Genomic DNA, 18,147 nt, shown 5'->3' with positions numbered 1-18,147 from the left:
AGAATGCTTTAATTGAATACATTGGAATTTGATATGAACTAGAATCGTGAATGAAAACTAACTGGAAAATAAATTAGCAAATTCTTTTGATTGAATATGGTAGAATGCTTCAATTGAATACATTGGATTTTGATATGAATAATTAGAATCGTGAATGAAAACTAACTGGAAAATGAATACTCGCTATAACATATAATCTTGTAGCTAGGGTAACTAGTACAGATGATTCTGTAGAGATATGACAGTCTCCCCTCCTAATATGAGACCTCATCATGAAGATTTCTAGTAGAGGACATAATATCCATAACGTGAGGGAGGATGGTGATTTCGCACTGGCCGTGGAGATTTTCTAAATCGGCGCGAAATTCTTCTAGTGCTGGAAACGGTTGATGTCTAATTGTACTCTTCGTACATCTAAGGTTGACCTAAAGTAAAGCTGCGTTTACACCAAAGTTATTAACAAAATGTTTATTTCTTCGTCCTTATAGATTCTATTAGATTGAACATAACTTATCACACACATGATGAACATATGTGTTTGTCAAGTTCCGTTCAATCTAATAGAATTTATAAGGACGGAACTTGACAAACACATATGTTCATCATGTGTGTGATAAGTTATGTTCAATCTAATAGAATCTATAAGGACGAAGAAATAAACATTTTGTTAATAACGTTAGTGTAAACGTAGCTTAACAGTTTCCTTTGGTATCAGAGAACTTTGGAATTGGTTGATGTGTCTTGCACTCTTTCCCCCTCCTCGAGTGAGCGAACACGTTTGGGTTGATTGATTGAATTGATTTGATTCATTCGATTGATAAATGATGTCATTCTCTTCATAATCCACTACTTGAACTTTCCATTAGAGTTGCTCTTAGAAAATAGTTGATCAGTTGGTTGATTGATTTGTGAGGTCATTCTCATTTTGAAAATGAGCGTGTGTTGAATTGAGTGTGTGTTCTCATTTTAAATTGAGAATGTGCTCTCATTTTGAATTGAGTTGTGTTCTCATTTTGAATCAAATTTGTGTTCTCATTTTAAATTGAGTTTGTGTTCTCATTTTGAATTGAGTTGTGTTCTCATTTTGAATCAAATTTGTGTTCTCATTTTAAATTGAGTTTGTGTTCTCATTTTGAATCAAATTTGTGTTCTCATTTTAAATTGAGTTTGTGTTCTCATTTTGAATTGAGTTTGACTTCTCATTTTGAATTGAGTTGTATACTCATTTTGAATTGAGTTGTATACTCATTTTGAATTGAGTTTGTGTTCTCATTTTGAATTGAGTTGTCTTCTCATTTTGAATTGAGTTGCTTACTCATTTTGAATTGAGTTGTATACTCATTTTGAATTGAGTTGTATACTCATTTTGAATTGAGTTGTATACTCATTTTGAATGGAGTTGTATACTCATAGGGTTCATTGTCTCAGTGTGCTTTGAATACATACTTTGACATATGATACCCACTTTCCTGCATGCATTGCACTTTAAACTCTGTCTATTGATACTACAGTCTCTTGATGTGTGGTTTTGTTTCCCACAGCGAAAGCATGTCTTTTCTAGACCCAATACCTTTAAGTTTACAATCATGTGAGTTTCTGCTTTTTGAATTGGATTTATTAGGGTGGTAAGACTCACGTGACCTTGATCGATTTGTAGATGCAGGGCGGCTGTACGTTTTATGTATTGGGGCTGAGTCGAATTCCGAACTAGAGGCTGCGTGACTTGATGATGAGAGTATTTTAGATTCGATCCTGGAGGCTTCCAGGGCGGTAGCTTTGGTGAAAGATGTATCCGTTGATTGTAGAAGCTGCTCTTGAATCCAGTCATCTTTCAGGCCTCTGATAAATTCTGCACGGAGGAATGTATCTGCGATTGATAGAGATTCATTACAGGTACATAGCACGTTAAAGTCAAAGTCGACAATATCCCGTTGAAGAGACGCAACATACTCAGGTATATTTTGATATTCCTTTCACTAAAGCTGGGGTTTTGTTTGTGCGTAAATGCCGTCGTCGACCACGACAGGGTGAGGATCTCAGTTTGGGTGGATTTTTATTTGTCTAGATAACCTAAAAGATTATGTTCATTTATGTTTTAATGTGGGAGGTTGAGTTTATACATTTTTATTCTTTCAAACGGCAATAAGATGATATTATTATAAATGTTTTCATTATTGAATAATAAACACAAATTATGAAAAGTTTTTTGATCAGCTATTTAGCACACTTAAAATTTGGACAGTCTGAATGTCAACAATGCTTGTCGTCGTCGACTGCGGGAGTTTACGCACAAACGAAAATGCACCTTTAGTGTTGAGGAAGTAGTGTTGTGAAACTATCGTGCTTTTTTCAGATACGAGCATTTGTGTGAATGCTTTGATCAGATCTTGGTAAGCTAGACTGTTTATTGGTTTTTATGAACCTAGTATTGCTGACAAATTGTTGTAGTGAACACAACCAATAGATCAACGTCATCTGTTATACGGGTCTTTCTAAATGATGGACCCATTTTCAAAAAATGGTATTTATTAAAGTAAAAATGCAAAATGGATAACCTTTAAACCTATCGAAAGAGAAAGTTTCAAAGTTTTTTTTAATACCTTACAAGTGTTGAATGTGGCCTCCGGCTGCTGCACGGCAAACATCTACGCGGTAGCCAAACTCGTCCCACACGCGAGAAAGCGAGGGTCTTTCTAAATGATGGACCCATTTTCAAAAATTGGTATTTATTAAAGTAAAAATGCAAAATGGACAACCTTTATACCAATCGAAAGAGAATGTTTCAAAGTTTTTTTTAATACCTAACAAGTGTTCAATATGGTCTCCGGCTGCTGCACGATCTGCGGAACCGTATCACTGCTGCCGTGCACTCAATAACACCAGATACGCTTTCTCGCGTGTGGGACGAGTTTGGCTACCGCGTAGATGTTTGCCGTGCAGCAGCCGGAGGCCACATTCAACACTTGTAAGATATAACAAAAAAATTTGAATTTTTCTCGTTCCATTGGTATAAAGGTTGTCCATTTTGCATTTTTACTTTAATAAATACCAATTTTTGAAAATGGGTCCATCATTTAGAAAGACTCAGTATTTTCCATTGAAAATAGTTCTAAATAATTTATAAACTTTTCGTTGTCTGAATTGAAGTTCTCAAAAGGATTAAGACTAGACTTTCCTGATTTGGTTGAGGCTGTATATTCTAGATGCGTGTTGTGAGAGTTGACAGAAACTGGCTGAGTTGAGCTTGATCCATGGTTGAAGGCCTTGAATTTGGTAGGGGTCACTTGAAGAAAACTTTCACTGCATTGAAGAATTGTCTTTGAAAAAAGAGTAATATCCATAAAAAGTCTTTGAATCAACTTTTACCTCGTCTTAGATTCTTAGATTGGCATTGGTAATGTTGAGTGTCTCAATTTGTATTGTACTTATAACTTCTATATGTAAGGGTATCTTGGTATTAGATCTTTTATGATAATATGAATCTCTGTTATGTGTTTTTGATTATTATTGTTGGTTGTTATTTTTATTTTTATAAATACTTGTTACAAAATGTTTAGTTTAGTAGATTGTATACATATCAGTTGTTTATTTTTTATGTGTAAAGGTCAACTGATGATTTGTATTTATTCTAGGAGAATCTAGAGGTTGATATTCTAGAGTTAGACAGTTAAGGATGTTGGAATTCTCCATTTCTATGATTCGTTATTACTGCATGCATCTATACTTGTGTACTATGGACCTGGGTTTGCATATCTATTTCTAACCTACCTCACGTCAGAATGATAACTTTTTACAACCACAGGTCTGTAGACTTATAATATACAAATTTGTGCTGTCCTACATATAACAATATGTCCAGTTTTGTGTTGTCCTAGCTTCTTAGTTGCTACAAGCTTTCTCCACATATGTCACACCTTATATATAATAGTTAGAAAACATGACAATAAATAGTAAAACTTATTCACAAAATTGAGAATAATTTAAAACTAGAAAAACGTTAATTAGGTGAAATCACATGCACCTTTATTGATGCCAGTTCTGGCTAGAACATACTTACTAGATTTAGGTAGCCCTTAAATCATTCAATACATAAATTATAGTATTATCAATATTTAATATTATTGTCACAAATAATGTACCCTAAATTCTCTAGTGTTTCAGACCTGGTTCGCTGGTAGAAAGATTCCTATATTTGTAGTGTTAATCACAAGTTACCTAAGTAGTTTCTTAGTAATTGCGCAATGTATATTCTAAATATTCCCTAGTGCAATATATCATCACTTGACCTTAATTGTTGATGTCTAAAAAGTACATGTGTAACACTGTGTTTTAACTGTTGTCTATCTTGTTAACAGAATATAGTTTTATATGTGTATGGTGAATATATTTTTGTTGTTAAATTTTTGGCTGGGCTGATGAGGTACTCTGGGTACCTCAGATACATATACATGTAATGACTCAACATTTTTGTTGTTGATTTTCATTGTTGTTGAATGAGTACCTCATCAGAACATAATTTGTAAAGGTTGTGGTTAAATATATGTTATTTAGTAGTAAGGTATTTGTGTATTAAATCAGTCGGTATCTTTGTCATTTGAAACATCACAAACATTTTAACCTAAAAGTATATAATACTTGTGTATTGAGTATACGGTATACTTTTGAACCATGTAAATGACTATAAATTCAATAATATGTTTCACAATTCTTGCTCTGTAAATACGACAATGTCAAAATAAAGCAGATAGATGAATTTTGGCAAATAGAACAAGGAAAATTATATAATTTCTGTATAATACCATTGAGAAACAATAGCGTAAGTAGATATCCCATGGTATAGGGCGTTTATGTCGCAACTTTTACTGTTATCCCAAGTCGATAGTTCACATAGTTCTTTCCTATGCAGCTGTGTGACGCTGGTAGTCTCTCAAATTGTGCCGTTCATACACTCTCACCCTAACAAAACAGTAAAAACTGACAATAATCGACAGTAATCGACTTGAGATAACAGCAAAAGTTGCGACATTAATTCCCTATACCATGGGATATCTACTTACGCTATTGTTTGTCTATGATAATACTTTCTAAAAAATTACATTCCAATTTTATTGCATTTCTTGCAGTTATATTACATATTTAGCCTACAATTTGATTCTTAATGATCAAAGTTTACGTAGATTTTTTTATCAAACATTTCAAATCTAAATAGCTTTATGAATAAATAGTATTTTGTTTTAATAATTCGTTGAGTTGAAATCGGTCTTTGAAAGACTACTTGTAATGATTATACTGTAATCTACTTGAAGTATTTGTGTACGGTACACTCTAATTATTATGAGGTACTTGTTTGAAAGTCAATACATTCATATATGATCAGTTTAAATTCATATTTTATTCTTTAAACCAAAATAAACATTTAATTTTATTCTTCAGATTTATATAAACTTAAAATCAGCTTTACCAGTTGAGCATACTTTAGGGCTCAAAACATTACTTCATTTTGTAAGTGTCAAGATTATGTAGCTCAATAAAATCAATGTTATTTTGACACCAATGTGTTTTCATTCTTGTTTGATAATAATTGAAAATTATAGTTGTATAAATATTGTTTATGATACTGCATCAGATCCCCTTCGTAGGAAAGAACCGATCATAGTCAAAAGAGTGACCTCTCTCTCTTGAACATCAATTTATATGCATATTGATATAAATTCCAATCTTGTTTGAATTTGACACAATAACAAAAATAATATTATAATTTTCACAGTGTCACATTATGCTGTTTACATTCTTTATAAGCATTGTTGTTGTGTTACATCATGAAATATCGATTGACCTACAATTCAAGGTGGATTTTGAACCACTGGAAAGAGATTCTAAAATCATATATTGATGCTGGTCAACTAGCGGTCACCCGTCCAATTGTAGTTCCCAGCGCTTGTCAACTATCTACTCTGGATGATTGAATATTTTACTGAACCTAAGTGATCAGATATTGGTGTCAACTGCTTCACAAGTATTGAACAATGATTTTCATGATAAATGTATCAACACACGTGTAGCAGCAGAATTAGACAAATGTTGTATCTGATGAAGCTTATTAACAGAATAACAGAGCCTTGTGTACACCTCTGTTATTCGCATGACGGCAATGACAACGATTTTAACCATTTTTTAATATATTTATTCATTGTACAAAATACTATAATCATAACTAACCTCGGGTTAAAATTTTGTCTGATCCCGTCACCGACATGCGAATTATTGCAGTGGTGTGCACAAGGCTTGAAATACTTATTAATATTATCAATCATGGTTTGTTGAAAGTAATACATTGACCATTGTGTAACATTATGTTAACCACATTAACATTTTTGGACAAAAATCATGAAGTGTAAACATAACCTATTTTCGGACAATTTCTATCTAAATTTGGGAAAGGAACAGTTTTGGGCTTTAAGCCTGTTGTGTTCCTTCCCCAATCATTCATGGTTGAGAGTGATATTGTATTTATCAATGTATAAATAAATATGTAATATTGTTCTCTTGTTTCAGTTATGGAGGAAACCGCAAAAACTAGTTCATTGTAGCATTCTTCTTTTCAAGCCCAAAAAGATGATAAATTATATTAGTTATAGGTAGTACATCATAGTGATTAGACTATAGTAAGTATTGTGTTTTTAAAATATGGTTTTTGTACGAATCCGGCTTAGAATTGGATAGAACTTGGAACCTTTTAGGCTCGAACATTACTGATTTCTAGTCCCTTTGAATAATATTAATGATTGTAAATTAATTGAATATGAGTATTTTGATGTTATAAATAAATTTACAGATGGAAATTACTGAGATATTGCAATTATTCAAATGATAATGAATTAATAATTACCTATTATTTACAGCATTTAATTGGGATTTCTGTTTAATAATAATTATAAATAAATGGAAATTACTGAGATATTGCAATTATTAAATGCTAATGAATTAATTATTATTAAACGAAAATCCAAATTAAATGCTGTAATTCATCCCGAAGACTTCTGCTACTGCAAATATTGACAACAGGGCAAACAGCTAGATGGAAATTCGATGAGATGACAAATAATTTTTGAATAGTAGCGCTCATCGAATAGCGTCCATCTAGCTGTTTACCCTGTTGTCAATATTTGCAGTAGCAGAAGTCTTCGGGGTAAATTACAGAATTTAATTTGGATTTTCGTTTAATGATAATAATAATTATAAATAAATTTGTTTAATTGTTGATGATGATCATGGAAAAATACCCTGTAAGATCAGCCTTCTTCAAGTTATTTCTTACAGGCCTTTTATTTAGTTCTACTCGTTTTGAGAATAATTAATAAAGGTTTCACTTTTGTGTTCTTTGTGATTATTTATGAGACTCATATACTCGTTCCACTGTTGAGCTCATATCACACCACCGTCTTAGGTAGGGTGAAAGCACAGTGGAGCGGCGAAGGTAGAGGGTATCAGAGAAGGTAGCTGAGAGTGTTGACAAGTATTGCATATACGGTAGCTAATAAGCTAATAGGTAGCTTATAGGTAGCTAATAAAGCATGCATTATTAGGCTAGGCAACCACCAGTTAGTCAAGACAAGACATGATCAGACACCATACTTCACATAGTTGCTTATGAAGACATGTCTAATTGCAATGACTAATCAGTGTGTGTTGCTTCATAAGCAACTATGTGAAGTATTGTGTCTAATCATGCTTGTCTTGACTAACTGGTGTGTGCCTAGCCTAAGTTTTCAAAACTATTAGTACGGTAGCATAGTGTTAAGCTGGTCACACACCGATTAGTCAAGACAAGACTAGTCATATTTAGTCACAATACTTCACATAGTTGCTTATGGAGTCATATCTAATTGCAATGACCAATCAGTGTGTGTTGCGTCATAAGCAGCAATGTGAAGTATTGTGACTGAACGTGTAACTATGTCTTGTCTTGACTAATCGATGTGTAAACAGCCTTTCAAGTTATGTGAAGGATGTTTAAATTTGGATCTTACAAGGAGATAAAGTGTTATTTAAAAGGTGCTGTTCCACCTAAATCCAGCATCATAATCATCCAGTACATACTAAGCTTGAAATAAGTATGTCAAATAAGTTGCTCAGATTAAATTAATACAATAATTACAAATCATAATATAAAGACACCTTTAAACGTTTTTGGTTGTACCTATGCTGTGTAACAGAATTTCAGACCTATATTACATGAGAACACCGCAGGCTATGTACCCAGTGGTAACAGGTTTCCAAGCGAGTCTTGAGGTATTAGTTTTAATTGTACTCATTACACTAGGGACACCTGGGGCCTGTTTCATAAAAATTTTAAAAGTCCTGTAATAAAGGAACAGCTGATTTTATCGGCTATATTGAGCATGTAATTCGAGTGGTGATTCTCCTGTATTACAGGACTTGTAACTTTTATGAAACTGGCCCCAGGTTTTGGCTGGTATTACATTGTCCACCAGTGGAGCAATTAGTGTCCCAGTGAGTCGTGGGACAAAGTGGGATAAATTATTATTGCGTTCATTACATTTGGGCAACCAGATTTTGGTGGCAGGCTAAAGTCTGACTGCTGTCCAATCGTGCTTTAGGTGGGCCGTCCACTAGAACCGTTTTCATCCGAACTAGCATCGGCCGAAAACTACCGAACTCGTCCGAACGATCCCCCAACAAAGAAAGCTATAATGCTTGTCCATTGCAACAGGTTCATACATCCGTGCATCCGGCCGATCAATTTTTCGACCCGAATTGAATGGGATTTTCCAGCTCGAGCTGAGACAACCTGAAAATTGTTTTACAGTCTTGTCTGTTTTTGTTTTTTAAACTTGTTCTGTTTTATTGTCTTTGTGAGTAAACACACACAGAAGAATGACTTTCCCTACTAACTAGCTTGCCACTTCACTTTCTGACAACCAGCCAAAACTACTGAACTAGACTGACAAAAACGGTTCCAATGGACGACCGTGTTCGGCTGAATTAACGGCCGGCAGATTCGTCCGATCCAACGGCCGAACGGACCGGTTGAATACGGTTCTAGTGGTCGGTTACCCTTATACCTAGGCCACACTCTTGCCGAGTTGCTTGATAAATGACCAACACGAGTGGCTTGCCATCCACACTGCAATATGACCAGAAGACAAGCGCCCCATCAAGATCAGTGGTAGGAGGCCACTCACCTTTGCTCGTCTCGTCTCGTCAAAAATCTGAGCGAAGGCAAGCCCAGCCGAGTGAAGGCGAGCGGTGGCACAGTAGCTATCCACACTCGCGCGCTCTTCGTCATTTATACGCACTCGATATGACCGAGTACAGTATAATAGGTCAGGAGCCTTGTATCATGCCGGAGCCACACTCTTGCCAATTGCCCAACACACTGTGTAACTTGCAAAGGCAAGTGGCAATAGTGAGAGGTGGCATATATAGTAGCCATCCACACTTGTGATTGTCGATATTTTTAGGCACTTGGCAAGAGTGTGGAAGAGGCATTATTTATGATGAACGTGGGCTTTCAATGCCAAAGCACTGGGAAGCTGAGAAAGTTGAAAAAATGATAATTATTCATGTAAAAACAGCTGAATACAGGAAATTGAATGAAAAATAAAAAAGGAAAAATTAATAAATAATAGTTTCAAGGTAAAATTCCTTAGCGACTCGAGACGCGCGGCTAGTGCACATAACCTATACCTAAATCAAATATATTCGATGATTCATGGGACAGGTGAACTGAATTGTTGGCTTTACGATTCTTAATATAACGAATGTAATGACTATGTGCTCAGCCGCGGCGGCTCTAACCAAGCGACTCTAGCAGCGCGGCTTAAGTCGTTGCTAAGGAATTGCATCTTTTTGGAAAAAATAATAGATAAAACAGATGAAAGTACCTTATAAAAAACACATCGTAATAGTTACATGAAAATGCTTTTTAAAATTACATCAATAAAATAAAAGTTTCGTTGCGAAGCACGGGTAGAAATTAGTTAACAATATAGATGGCATTGCCACAATACAATGCCTATGTAATCAAGGTAGCTGTGGATGTCAATCCCACTTGACCAATCAGAGTGATTCACGGTTTCGGGTGTTCAGTTCAGGAATTTGAGGGTTAGCTCTCATTTTTCATCTGTGTGTTTACAAATGTAAATAAAGAATAAACTTCTGTAGTAAAATTTTTTAAACTAGTCAACTAAATTAGCTTTTAAAAAAATGTAATTCATCAATATTTTATCTTATTTTAGTAATCAGTATTAATTGGTGATTGTGATGGCCAACACTGGGGTTTTGCCTTTCGTTCGTGGAGTAGACTTCAGCAGAAATGATTTTCGAGTAAGTATTTCAAATATGAATTACTATTTCAATAGCTATTTAATTATTACTAAAGTATAAGACTTATCAAAATAGTCAACTTCGAAGATGAACATTCCCAATGTCTACGTTAGTTGATAGGTTAGAACAAAATTAATGTCGTTTACACACCCATTCCATGTTTTTAAAAATAGATGTGTTGTTTTTGAAGGCTGAATTGTTTTTACAAATTACACTGTACAGCTTGATAAACTTGGGTACGCGCCACCTTAGTCCTCCGACACACCCAGAACCTGACAGGAGTGGACAGCGACTATCTCATCCATCGACACCGTACGCCAGCGACAGGGAAAGACTGTTTTGAAAGAGTCTCGAATTGGCGTGTGCGTTAGGCGCCAAAACCGGACACTTTTACATCCGTACAGAAACGACAAAGTCAGACACATCGAATCTCTGACACTTCCAAAAGGTATACTTCTTGGACGGACTGTACTACGCAGAGCTGTCTGGGTTTTCAAACAATGGTTATTGTTCTGATGAATCCCCACATGTAGGCTATTCTAAACAAGACCATTGACAATTTATTTCTGAAACCTATCACTCTTTTCTATCCCTCTTCATAGTAATATCAGGCGATGACTTATCTTGTAACTGTATAATTCCTATTTATCAGTCCTATATATCTATTTATAAGTCCTCTTTTCTGCAGTTATTTGGAGCTTAAATAATAGAACTATTAGTAAATTTCTTGGCACAAAACAAAAATAACTTCACTTAATAGGTCAATTGTCAAGATTAGTGAGTACACTGAAACTTCTCTATAATTCATAGTTTTGTCATCAAAAATACTGTAATTAGTATTCCCATAAAGAAAAATACACTAATATGCCATAGTAACTCCAGTAATGAGTTCATCGAAAATTATGCAACAGTAACTAATAACTCCAGTGATGAGGAGACCGAAAATCACATCAACTGATGAAGTGAATTGGAAAAAGGGTGTTGTGATTTATCATTAGTAAGCTGGAATATTAATTGCATGCAATTACCACAATTTACCCATTTATTCATAACAGCTAATGCTATTTAAGAATAATCACATCCTTAATGCCCCGAATTCAGCTGATTAATATACAAATTTTACATCAACTCGCTTTCGTTAATGTCTGTCTGCCTGTCTAGGTATTGTTTGTTTCCAACATAGCCTAGGCTATATGTATTAGATAATACAACTTGTGATAGCAATACCTTTAACGTTATAGTAATTGGTATTATTAGTTTAGGGATTTTGAATTCTCATTGTGAATTATTTACCCATACGGAGTGAACTTTGAAGTTCTATGGATTCACATATAATAATATAACTAGAGACACCCTTGGTTGAAGAACTCGCTCATGAACAGTTGTATTGATCTCTGAAATCTTTTACAAGTATGTCAAATTAATATTTAACAATATTTTCTAATATTCATTCATAGAGGCTATATTATGAATTAATTATGGGCAATGATGGGATCAGTATCAATGATATAATTTTGTCGTATTTTGTTTTATCAGCCTCGATATTGCAGAGCTTGATATATAATTCGTCACCCTCCAAAATTCGTATTAAATGCTTGGTCCCGTAAGCTACAAATTATATAGGTTCTACTGTGTTGAATGTAGTCTAGGCCTACTGGAGGGTTAATTACTCGAACATTGAGAATTTTGAATATAATAGAATTATTCAGTATTGTTTTTCATTTTGAATGTCATTTTCAATACTGGAAGATACACAGTTATCATTTCCCAAAATAGCGGGAAAATGTTATTTTTTCATGATAATATTTTGATGATTGATTTTTCTACGTTTCAACGACGGGATTTGCTTTTGTCTGTATATGTATGTTGGCATGTTTGTAAATTAGCTTTTGATGATTACAGCTTGGCAATGCTCTCGGTTTTATTTATAACAGGTAATATTGTCATCGTCAATACACGCCAATCAGTCATTGGCCGTTTCAACACTTACGATTTCTTGTCACGGTACCGGTTTCTTTTTTCCGATGTCCGAGGGGCTAATTGGGGTGACATATTGACAATGAGATCGGTTTATAAATGCTGTACGAGGTTTACTGTTCACAGAACTACTAGCTACAAGTATTCAACTGCATACGTCGGAAATAGACATTTCATTTTACTCATGGAAGACACCCACCCTTATCTATCTACTTCACGTCTATGAAGATAACAATATCAAAGAAACAGAGTTGAAAGTACAAAGACATAGAGATGGAAATTTAGAAGTGAATGAATTGTTATAATTCAATTACTCAGGTATATTAAAACTGACTACTTTAGCATTTACCTGATTATATTAGCCTACCGCAATCATTATGTTTCAAATTCAAATTTGCGTTGCGTTGCTGTCACTCGGCTGCTCTCTGCACCTATTTTCTCGATTCATGCAATAACTTCAAAAAATTGACGTCAACAAACTTGGTGACTCAACACATCTGTCTCGTTTTCAACTGACAATGGCAAACTCTCTCGATCAGCTATTTTCAACTGACGATGAAAAACTCTCTTGATCAACTGTTTTCAACTGACGACGGAAAACTCTCTCAGTCAGCTGCTACTCGGTTGATGAATATTATTACCGTACCTAATCATTTTTAAGTTCCCTCAGTGAGTTATCCTAAACATGAGTCCGAATCCAAATGATGATTTTCGTATCACAAACTCTATATTTCAAACTTAATCAAAATCGTTAGAGCCGTTTTCGATTTCCATCAGACATACAAACAAACTAACAAACAGAAATTGAATACGATGATAAATACGTCTATAGTAACATCCATATGGGAACGTCTGTTATAGTAGACTGAACAAAACTAAACCGATGTTAGTTGGAAGAGCTGAGTACCTCTTCACCCCTTACCATAAACTTTGCCAATTCTTCAGGTGTACTGTATTATGAAAATATCAATATTAATTCTTACTTATAATCAGCTGCCTAGGGGGCCTAGGCCCCCCTCAAGGATCAGATAAATAATGAAAATGCGGGTCTATCTACACGAATCCTTGGAGTCTCATAATGATTTAATACTTTTCTTTATCAGCAGTAGTATAATTCCTTCTACAGTATCAACAATGTAGCAAAATTGCCTTGAAAGTAAGGATACAGGTACAGAGTAATAAATAATATATTTTTCTCTGTGGTATAGTTTGAATACAGAATGGGTACACTTATTGATCAGAGCACAATAAGTGAGTTATTGAATAAATTTCAATGTGAGAATTAACAAGTTGCAAGATGTCACAGTGGAAGCAAAAGAAAGGGCACAATCAGACAATCAATGTATGTAAAGAGTTGTTGAGAACTATGGGAACAGCTTGATGTATCTTTAGCTTTCTAACTGAAAGTTATTTTCCAATTAGAATATGATCCCCAATGAAATTGTTGAAATTGTCATTGTAAAAGAAAAATTTATCTTTTTCCATGATTTTTAAGAAATCTGTTTCAGTGTATTCCTACTCTAGGGCCTCTCTGTAGACCCATATTTCTAATAAATATTCCATGATTGAATTTAATAACTAATAATGTATATGTTTGTATTGATACTTCAACCACATTTGAAGGAGAGCTGGAATATAGGGAGAGAGACAGAGAGATTGAGAGAGAATGAGGATGAAATCATAGATGAAGAGGGAGAAGGAGAAGATGGAAGAGAAATGGAGATGGAGAGAAGAATGAAGATGATAAGAGACAGGAAAACAAGAAAAAGGCGAAAAATATTGGAGAGAGAGAAATGATTGATTGAGTACTTTATTTATGTAGATTACAATATATACTGGCTTCTACACTTATATACAATAGCTTACAATACACGAAATTATAGATGAATTTACAAAATATAAATTGAGGAAATAATTATTGAGCTGTATATGATATAAAAAAAGCAATTTGTAATAACTATAGATAAAGTAGATAATATTGTTATGCATCTACATAAATTGGCGGAGCTTTGGACATATCAATGTCCATTCTTTGGGAAGAATATTAAAAATATCCTCCCCACTAACTCTCTACCAAAAGAGATAGAGAGGAATGAAGATGATGAGTTACTGGGACACAAGAAGAAGTAGATCAATCTTGGAGAGAGAGAGAGAGAGAGTGAGAGAGAGAGTGAGGATGAAACGAAAGATGAAGAGGAAGACGGATAAAAAGAAAGAATAACAGAACTAGAGAGAGGAAATAGAGCAAACGCAAGACGGAAACGTCTTGTGCAAAAATATAGTTTAACAACCCAGGGGAGAGAAGAAGGGAGATGAGATGATGAGGAATAAGAAAGTGAAAAAGAGATAGATATATAGAGAGAATTGTGATGAGGTGCAGAGGAGTTGGGAGAAAGAGGACAGAAATAAGAAGAGAGGATATGGTGGTTGAGCAGAAGAGTGAGTGTAAGAAATAGAGAGAGATTCAGATTCAGATTCCTCTTATCATCAGTTTAACAAAACAAAATCCAATGTGGCGGAACGAAGATGGCAGACCTAAATTATGAAGCTACCTACAGAATTTTTTTTCATTTGAATAGGAATCCCAGTGGAGCCCACTGTCAAATTATCTTGGGAAAAGGAACATCAAACTGTTTTCCTATTAATATTACGCTGTAGGCCTACGTGAATCCATAGAGCTTCATAGGTTTCTCCGTATGGGTAAATGATTCAGAATCAAAATTCAAAGTTTGTCAAATTAATAATACCAACGACATAGCAACTGCCATCACAATTTGTATCATTAATATTACGCGTATGCTACAGAAAGATAATAGTCAGGCAGACACTCAGGAGCAAGTTATTTTGTCTCATGTAGTACTTTCAATGTTACTTTTTCTATCCTGAAAAAGGACGAAGAAGTGAGTAAAATACTTTGTTGTTCAACGAACTTGATCTGTAAAAAGGTTCGAAGAGTGCGTGTTCAAAATTTGAAGCTGATCGATCAACTCTTTCTAAAGTTATTGTAGTGCATTCAAACAAACAAGCAAACCCACAGACTGGCAACAACTTTGAACTTGAGTAAAAAGTAAGAACTTGCTAGCTCTCGTTCAACAAATATTATTGAGAGAACAACGGGTGGTATTATCAAGTTGGGAGCACATAACATGAAGGAGTCAAATTATTTCAGTGTAGGGGATTGAGTATTTTACAAGAGAGTGTGTTTCTGAGGGATATAGGCCTATAGTGAGAAAGTGAAGAAGTGAGGATTCAATTGAATTGCAGTTTTAGTTTTTTTTGCACGGCCGGCCCTCTCTCACATTCAACCATCTAACTTCCAGTACGATGCTACATTAACTATATTATACAATCCTACTCAGTGGAATGAGGGAATTCACAATATTACAAGCAAGAGTTGATAGAAATGAATATTATTGACACAAAAAAAATTACAAATCTAGGCATGGGAAAGTCAAATTCAAGATAGGTTGAAGATAATATGTCTGAAGCATTCTATGGAATAATAACAAAACCCTGAGGGGTTTTGAAGAAAGGAGAACATTAGCACACAACCGGGTAAGAGAGAGAGAGTGTGTGTGTGTGTGAGAGACAGAGTGAGAGCGAGAGCGAAAGGTGCAGGAGTGATAGTGAGAGGGTAAGGGGGGGAGAGAGGGGGGGTGAGCGAGAGGGTGAATGAGAGAGTAAGCAATAGAACTAAAATAATAAGGTTGAGATAAGAGACAATGTCACGCAGGAGTATTGTCTAACGGTGGAGACACACACACTTCTACAGTCACTCTAAGTTATAAACAGAATATTTCAAAGAAAGTACAGTCTGTGCCAAAATTGAAACCAGTTTACTTCCAAGCTATTCTGACATAGGCGTCAAAAACAGATAGCGACAACCAGAGACTGTTTTCCAGGTAGAGAAATTAGTCACGGACTCGCCCCGCCAAAACAAGACACTTCTTTTTCAGCACAAGAACGACAAAACTAGCCACCGCCAAAACAAGACTGATTTTTAGTGCTAGGATGGATGTGTCTGACTTTGACGGTGGTGTATCTTGACATCGCCCCGATAAACTTACTTCATGATCTTTGTAACTGAGACATAACTGATTAAGTTTGTAAATTATCTCAAAAATTTCCCTTCATCTTTAATTGCGTAAGTTTACAGCTATGTTAGAATTCCAAGATTTGGCTGTTTCAGTAAGAAATAGATCTATTTTTAAAACAACATGCCTCAAATATTCTTTATGATTGTTGGTTAAACTTGTACTGTGAACAGTAGACCTCGCGCTCAGTAAGTTACATTGACCTGTTATTATGTTTACAAATTAATAAATAATTTATCAATTTAAAATGTCTAAAAAAAATCCTAAATAAACATAGAGCTTTCTGTCCTATCGTGCCGTGACGTGTCGTCCCGGAATATGAGTGTGAGCGCAGTTATCAGGTCTGGCTGCAACTGTCTACTACAGTTGATGGAAAGATACATTTTCAAGATGTTCGATGTTTTTGAACGGATAGTATTATAGTCCACTAGACAGCTGATTTATGATGAATAATTATATAGTCTGATTTTTACTCTAATATTGGCGTATGAAGGAGGCTCCTTTTTCCTTTTATATTATCCTTGAAATGCAAAATTTCCAAAAACCTTGTATATACGACGACGCGCAATTTAAAAAGGAACATACCTGTCAAATTTTATGAAAAACTATTTCCGCGTTTCGCCGTAAATGCGCAACATAAAAACATATAAACTTTTAAACATTAAGAGAAAAGCCAAACTTCGCTCGGTCAATTTAAAAAGAAACATACCTGTCAAATATCATGAAAATCTATTACCGCGTTTCGCCGTAAATGCGCAAGATAAACATTAAGAAAAATGCCAAACCGAAGTGCTCACTTCGCTCGGTCAATGATTAGAAAATTTGTATTTATTAGATACGTTCAGGCAAACATATTTTGAAACTAATTCAAGTAACTTTATACCAAGTAGCCTACTTAAATCACTCTGTCTTTGTAGGTAGAGCTTCTGCTTTCCAGACTCTAGCAAGCATGAAATCAATTAACTATTTTAAAAACTTCAACAAAGTTTAAACATATAAGCTCTGTTTTAATTAGAAACTATTGTATTGTTTGATTGTTACAATAAAATAGTTAAATCTTTTTATAAATGTTTCAGGATGGATTTCCAAAATCAGTGCGTCTCATGTCAGGAGTTCAATGGCTCAAGTTGGATCGATCCCAACTCAATCAGATCCCTGAGGAATTGGGTAACTTGATGAAACTGGTGAGTTTATTCTCCTCCATTCACTGATTCAGTTTCAAATTCATTGCTGATTGGGTACGTTTTTACTGCATTAATATAAGACGAGAAAGCATATGAATGAAAAAGACCTTGAATGCTGTAAAAATATAAGCTTGTTAAATGAGCATCTGTGCAATGTTGTTCATACCGCTTTTGAACAATAATAATAGTGGATAATCTACTTACAGTGAGATTCACGTTTTTAAGTCATCCCCTGATTTCTATCCTTGCTTTTCATAAGGCAAAGCAGATTGCTCCATCCTTTTCTAGCTTAACACAAATCGTTTGCTGGCTGTGGAGAAAAATAACGAACTACTACCATAATAATATAATTTGATATTCTGATAATATAAAAATATAAATGTTACATCTCTCTTTAAGCATATCACAAGATAAGCTTAATTCAACGAATACGCTTTTTAGCTGTAGTAGATCTTTCATGATCTGCTTATACTCTATATAACGAGAAGGTAAACAACAATTTTCCATGTCAATTGAGACCAAGCCACACGAAGCGTTTTCAG

General features: G+C 34.7%; 2 protein-coding genes across 6 annotated transcripts in view; both read left to right on the top strand.

Moving 5' to 3' along the window:
- Nucleotides 1-6,845, top strand: part of LOC111044469 (inositol polyphosphate 5-phosphatase K) — a 34,948-nt gene extending 28,103 nt beyond the window's left edge. Inside the window, exons 10-11 of one of the 5 annotated variants that reach the window (XR_002605641.2) lie at nt 3,633-3,802; nt 6,556-6,845. Coding sequence is in view for 3 of the 5 variants with exons in the window: in XM_022329629.2 (XP_022185321.2) it covers nt 6,556-6,642 (87 nt within the window). In the remaining 2 variants the exon portion in view is untranslated. Of the gene's footprint in view, nt 1-1,657; nt 3,990-6,555 lie in introns of those variants that run through there. The other 4 variants (XR_005572314.1, XM_022329629.2, XM_022329630.2 and 1 more) reach the window with 4 other exon arrangements.
- A 3,227-nt stretch (nt 6,846-10,072) lies between these two features.
- LOC111044470 (protein flightless-1) overlaps nt 10,073-18,147 on the top strand; it is a 54,233-nt gene continuing 46,158 nt past the window's right edge. The window contains exons 1-2 of the mRNA XM_039436781.1: nt 10,073-10,350; nt 17,498-17,605. Of these exons, the coding sequence (XP_039292715.1) occupies nt 10,288-10,350; nt 17,498-17,605 (171 nt within the window). The 5' untranslated portion in view covers nt 10,073-10,287. The remainder of the gene's footprint in view (nt 10,351-17,497; nt 17,606-18,147) is intronic.

The sequence above is a fragment of the Nilaparvata lugens genome, chromosome 10 (assembly GCF_014356525.2).
Source record: "Nilaparvata lugens isolate BPH chromosome 10, ASM1435652v1, whole genome shotgun sequence".
NCBI classification, from domain to species: Eukaryota; Metazoa; Arthropoda; class Insecta; order Hemiptera; family Delphacidae; genus Nilaparvata; species Nilaparvata lugens.
The sequence above is the reverse complement of the archived record's forward strand: the minus strand, read 5'-3'. Positions and strand labels throughout refer to the sequence as shown.